This window comes from Onychostoma macrolepis, chromosome 15 (genome assembly GCF_012432095.1).
Source record: "Onychostoma macrolepis isolate SWU-2019 chromosome 15, ASM1243209v1, whole genome shotgun sequence".
Taxonomy (NCBI): Eukaryota; Metazoa; Chordata; class Actinopteri; order Cypriniformes; family Cyprinidae; genus Onychostoma; species Onychostoma macrolepis.
This window is the reverse complement of record NC_081169.1, coordinates 20,386,285-20,392,138: the sequence shown is the minus strand read 5'-3', so window position 1 is coordinate 20,392,138 and position 5,854 is coordinate 20,386,285. Positions and strand designations below refer to the sequence as shown.

Here is a 5,854-nt window from a genome sequence, read left to right as displayed (position 1 = left end):
CATTTTTTTTCCATTTCATGAAAGCGAGTGAGACTGAGCAGTGTTGCAAAATACATTACAGTCCGGTTTCACAGATGGGGCTAAGCTTAAACCAGGACTAGGCCATAGTTAAATTTAAAATATTTAAGCAGCTTTTAAAAATGCCTTAGAAAAAAAACAAAATATATATATATATATATTACAGCTGTGTATCTTAAGACAGAACTATGGCACCGATATATATTAAGATATATCAGAACAAGATATTTTTAATTGAGACCGCTCAAACATGCATTTTACTCTGGGATTAGATTTAAGCCTTATATCTGTGAAACCAGGGGTATGTAGTCTACTTCTAATCTTATCTACAGTTATACATATTATGTATATATAAAATCTGTATGATGTTTTTCAGATTTGAAATCAGAAATTGCATTTTGTCTTTTATTTAGTACTTTAGTAATTTGAAAGACATTTTCCGCAAATTCACCCTGTTCAAAAACATACACTTAGTTGTTATTGTTTTGTACATACTTGCAGGCGTTTTATGTATCAGAAATAAATGTTATATATAAAAAATACATTGTCTATATTGATCCATTGATATATAGTATCTGTATAGTATCATTTATATCAGTCTACTGTTAAATTCCAAAATTGTTTTTCTGTACAAAAAAATAATAATAATTGTCAGATATTGACTGCTCCTTTATTACACAGCTTTGAACATTTCCTCTGACCCCCCCATTATCTTATGGCTCTGAGTTGTACAAAAAAAAAGGTACAAAACAAGCTGGTGTGACTAATAGTTTCCTGAAAGTAGGCCTATGCCATGACTTTTTCTGTAAAAGAGTACAAAGAGTTAAGATCACGTGATTTTTCATTGACTGTAGCTCTCAAATTTAATTTGGTTAAATTCAAATGATATTGGATTGGCATACAACGCCATTTTACAATCATTTTATAGGCTTAGTCGACATCTTAACACAATGAATGAGAGGATGATCATCCGTTATAATGATTATTACAGTTTGTCCCTCAATGAAAAGCATATCACTTAATAATATTCCCTTTGTCCCGCTACAGCAGGCTATATTTTGCACTTCTCATGGGAGAACGCTTCTCTTTCGATTATTCCGTACACGCTGTTAATCAATAAGTTACGTTGCAATTTGGAAATGGGAAGGATGGGATAACATAAATATTTAGCACGTCGTGAGACGTGACCTTGTATGTTTTAACACTGTCCCCCAAAATGACCATCTACTGTCTATTTTATTGCTGTTAGGCTATATAACATTCCTCCTCACAGAGCAGTTCGGGTTTGATCGGTGAATAAACGTTTACATTGATCAACATTAGGAAAAGCAAAACGTAGAAGCCCATGTACAGCCAATAGACATTGGCCAAGTTCCTAGTTTTATGGAGAAACCGAAACCTGACGCGTTTTCATCGGAAACCGGACATCTGTAGGTGGTTCTCAAATCTTTGCTGTTTGTCGAACTGCTCGCTGTCCTTTTATTCGTCTCTATTGACTACACAATAGAGAAAGTAAGTGATCGAATGGCTTTTTATCAGCAACAACCGTTTTACAATCCGGTAAGTGACTCTTTTTTTTTTTTTTTTAGTTTTGTTTTGCAAAAATGATCATATGGCGACATAATAAGGAATGGCTTATCAGTAGATCTCCTTTATTTGCAATTTTCTTTGTCTTCTTCTTTTCTGAGTTACTGTACACTATTTAGGCTACAGTTAGCCTGTGTGGTTTTGCATGCACAATTAAAACGCCCTAATGCAACAAGTAAGCTAATGTATTTCGAGGGTAGGGTTTCGTTTTTCTTTTTTCTTTGTTTCCCCTCCATGCTCTCCCCCTTTTTTTAGCCTATGAACATTTTCACCGTTCAGTAAAAAAGTTCAGTTCATTATAGTGTAGGCTACGCACACGCCATTAAACAAGCCATTTTAATAATTTACATTAACATTACTGGGTATTAGTTCCTCAGGGCAGATGCAGACTGCGCGCTGGAGTATATTTAATGTGTCATATTACTATTGCATCAACAGAGAATCCCATTCAGTGGCCAAATCCAGGGAGGCCTGGAGAATGGAAAGAGCATTATCATAAGTGGACGGGTTTTACCAGGGGCTAACAGGTGAGGAATAATGTTTAATGATAATTTTTAAGAACGTGAAAGAGTTTTATTCTCATTTAGGGTAATACTTAAATAACTTTGAATAAAACAATACTTAAATGTTTTATTATGGATACTACATAGGCCTACATAATTCTTTTGTGTCTGTCTTTATTGTGTTGTAGTGTAGTAGCAGGCCTATATCATAGTACTGTATATACTCATTTAGGTTAATGATCAGAGTGTCACAAGATGTGCGAAAATGATGAGAAGAGTGTTGAGCAACCACAATATGGCGTTTTCCTTTAACCTACACTGCAAAAGTGCTCTTGATGTTTTTTTAGTAGTAGCCTACGATGCTAATTTTTTAATAACTATTTGCCAATTCAGGTGTCACTTCATGAGACTTGCAACTATTTTAGAACATATCAGATCAGAGATGAGATGATCCAATCACACTTTCCTTGTTACCCATTCCTTTCTCATTCCTTTTTGTCCTGCAGATTTCATGTGAACCTTCAGTGTGGTTCTCATTCTGGGGCTGATATTGCTCTGCACTTTAACCCACGCTATGAGAGCCCTGGGTATGTAGTGCACAACACCTTCCAGAACAGGTCCTGGGGCTCAGAGGAACGCAAATATGAATCTCCCTTCCACCAAGGCCAAGCATTCACCCTCCAGATCCTTGTCGAGCAGGACAAATACAAGGTACAAGGTTGCTCACTCTCAGATTTTCAGTTTGTAGCATTAATCCATTTGGCATCTTTCTTTTTAATCAGCAGAACAATAAATAGTTAATTATTAGAAAGGCATTTCACCTCTTTTTGACTTTTGTGATGGTTCTCTTTAGATATCTACTAACGGGAGACACTTCATGGACTATAGACATCGCATTCCATTCACTCAGGTGGACACCATCTCGGTGGAGGGAATGGTGGAGTTGAACTCTATTGCCTTCCAGACTCCTGCGGTGAGAACAAAAATACTTGCGTTGCCACTGCAGAACTCTTCACAGAACTAACTTCACTTTTGAGCTAGTTTTGAAATGACTTTTGTCTGTGCCAGTGTCTTTTGTAATGGATGTATGAAGTAATCACAAGTGCAGTTCCTCACATTAAAGCAATATTCAGTACACGTGGCGGCTGAATACTTTTAGGCCCACTGTTTATTTAAATAACATTTTTTAATGTAATATGACATATCATTTTTTTTTTCTTTGCAGCCATATTTACCTCCACAACCAGCCTTTCCAGTGAGTACTATTACCCTGTACCTGTAAGATGGTGGATATCAGTTCATACTGCATCTAACTTTTGAGATAAAACTCAGAAACAGCTCTATATACTAGCAAGCATAGTTTTGCAATGTCTTTTGAATGCATTTTGTATATTATCTTTCCAGGGTTATATAGCAGCTCAAGCAGGATTTCAGGTGAGCGGAAAATCTGTATGAACAACATTAAGTAAGGACATTATAGCAGTTTTCCTGTCATAAACAACTGCTGTTCCTTTCATCTACAGCCTCAGTATGCTGTGCCTCAGTATGCTGTACCTCCAGGATGTGGGGTAAGTGGTTAAAAATATGTCATGTGACACCTTTATGGTGATCAACAGAGATCAAAGGTTTTTAACTATGAAGTTTATAGCTGTGTCTTTTATGATTTAATTGGTGCTCTACAAAACCCACACAGTGCCTTATTGGATTCTACAGCCATTAAAAGACCTGCAACATAATGTAAATGAAAGGTTGAAAGAAGAAACTACTAGAAAGACAATATACTTGTTTTTCCTCATTTGGTGTGGCATGACAGGGTTAATGTGTCAACTATGATGACATCTATTTCACCTCTGCCACTTGTTAATGCACACAACTTCCCGTTGGCCCTGTCAGCATTTAAAAAACTCCATTGTTCAGTGTTATCTGTGTTTAACAGTGCTCTTATTTGTGATGTTGTTAATAATTAATAATTTGTTTCATATCATTCTGACGTGTTGAAAGTGCTCACTAAGGAGCCATTGTTTAATGAAGCGCTACATTTGCAGTCTCCCATATCTTTCAGTAACAGTGTTGAGATCACATGAGGAAATGATAAAAATTCTGTGTTTATCTACCCACAGTTCCCGGCATACCCATCTGCACCCAACTATGTAAGAGCAACTCTCACCACAAGAAATCACATTACCATACACAGCTAAAAGTCATGCATGAAGAGATTCAGATAAATATGAAAATCTGTGCTTCCAGTGTGACACTTCATAAGTTTTTAACCTATTTTTTTTATAGTTATAATTAAATTTTTGTTTTTGTGGGGATCTGGTTTTATTTTATTTTATTTTGCATGAATACATTTTGATGGCCACTCTAGTACATTCACCTTTCTGTCCTTCTCTTTATGCAATAGTTCTGCAGTTTTTCTCCATTAACTCCTTTCGCACTTCTAATAAGATTTGAATTAATTCATTCATTCTTTCATTGTAGATTCTCTTGCTATATGCTTATTTAGGTTTCATCAGTAGACCAGATTTAAAAGTTCTAGATGTTGTTCATAAAAGCAGTGTCACTTTAAATCAGGCATTTTTGATTTTCATTTTAATTAAACATTTGAATTGAATTAATTGTACATTTGAAGTATTACATGACTTTAAAGGCACTCATTTATAAATATATCTTTATTTTGACTCACATTTAGACTATCCCATACAAAACCGTCATCAATGGTGGACTTCAGCCTGGCAAAAACCTTGTCATCCATGGAGTTATCAATCCCAATGCTAACAAGTCAGACGTCAGATGACAGACTCACACTGTTATTTTGATTATAACTTATGTTACATATTTAAACAAAAATGTAAATCTGTTCTTCTGTTTCCTCCATTAGAATAACATTTAACCTGCGCTATGGAAGTGGGATTGCATTGCACTATAATCCCCGTTTCGATGAGAGATTGGTTGTGCGCAACACCAAACAGATGGAGCAGTGGGGTACAGAGGAACGATCCGGAGGCTTGCCGTTTCAAAAAGGACAACCTTTTCAGGTAGGCAGACTTGCATCCATTTGTTGCTTTATTGATGCTGTCATTGTGAGTTGAAAATAATATTAATAATATTGTGTGTGTTGCAGGTCACCATCTCCTGCAATCCCCATCATTACAACGTGTTTGTCAATGGCAAACAAGTACACACTTACAAACATCGTTATACAAAGCTGAACGAAATTGATATTTTGGAGATTTCCGGAGATCTGCAGCTGACTTTAGTGCAGGCTTAACAGGGATCTGTGATGTTTCATTTTGAAATCACTTTTAAAAGAAAGATACAGGAAATCATTGCCAATTGTTAAAAGTAGAATTGCTTTCAAATACAGAAAAATGGCTGACTGTATTTTGAATAACATAAAGCCCTTTTTGTTATTTTGGCTTGCTGTAGTATTATGTAGCATATTATGTATGTGGTATTACAGTATATAACTGCTTATTTCTATATAGCCATATTGAAACTCTCAATACTCTTTCTGCATATTTAAACTAATGAACTATAACACAAATAAACAGCATAAAAATGTTCTAATTAGTATACCTTATATATCTTTCCAAAATGTCATGAATTATGTCAAATTAAGAAAAGCAAGCCTGTTTTATTTTTTCTAAATAGTGAAATGGATGATGCTGTTATTGATTACAATGACACCATTTTTTGTTTCCCAACAGCAAGCCCTAATGCAATAAAGTTTTGTTTTTAGCAAA

The 5,854-nt window shown here is 35.3% G+C and overlaps 1 protein-coding gene across 1 annotated transcript; it reads left to right on the top strand.

The window, feature by feature from the left end:
* Positions 1–1,174: 1,174 nt before the first annotated feature.
* Positions 1,175–5,854, top strand: LOC131554330 (galectin-9-like). Its single transcript, XM_058799603.1, has 11 exons — positions 1,175–1,578; positions 2,044–2,132; positions 2,615–2,819; positions 2,962–3,081; positions 3,334–3,363; positions 3,513–3,542; positions 3,632–3,676; positions 4,229–4,258; positions 4,801–4,889; positions 4,990–5,146; positions 5,233–5,854. The coding sequence occupies exons 1-11, from the start codon at positions 1,543–1,545 to the stop codon at positions 5,377–5,379; spliced, it is 978 nt and encodes a 325-aa protein (XP_058655586.1). The 5' UTR covers positions 1,175–1,542; the 3' UTR covers positions 5,380–5,854.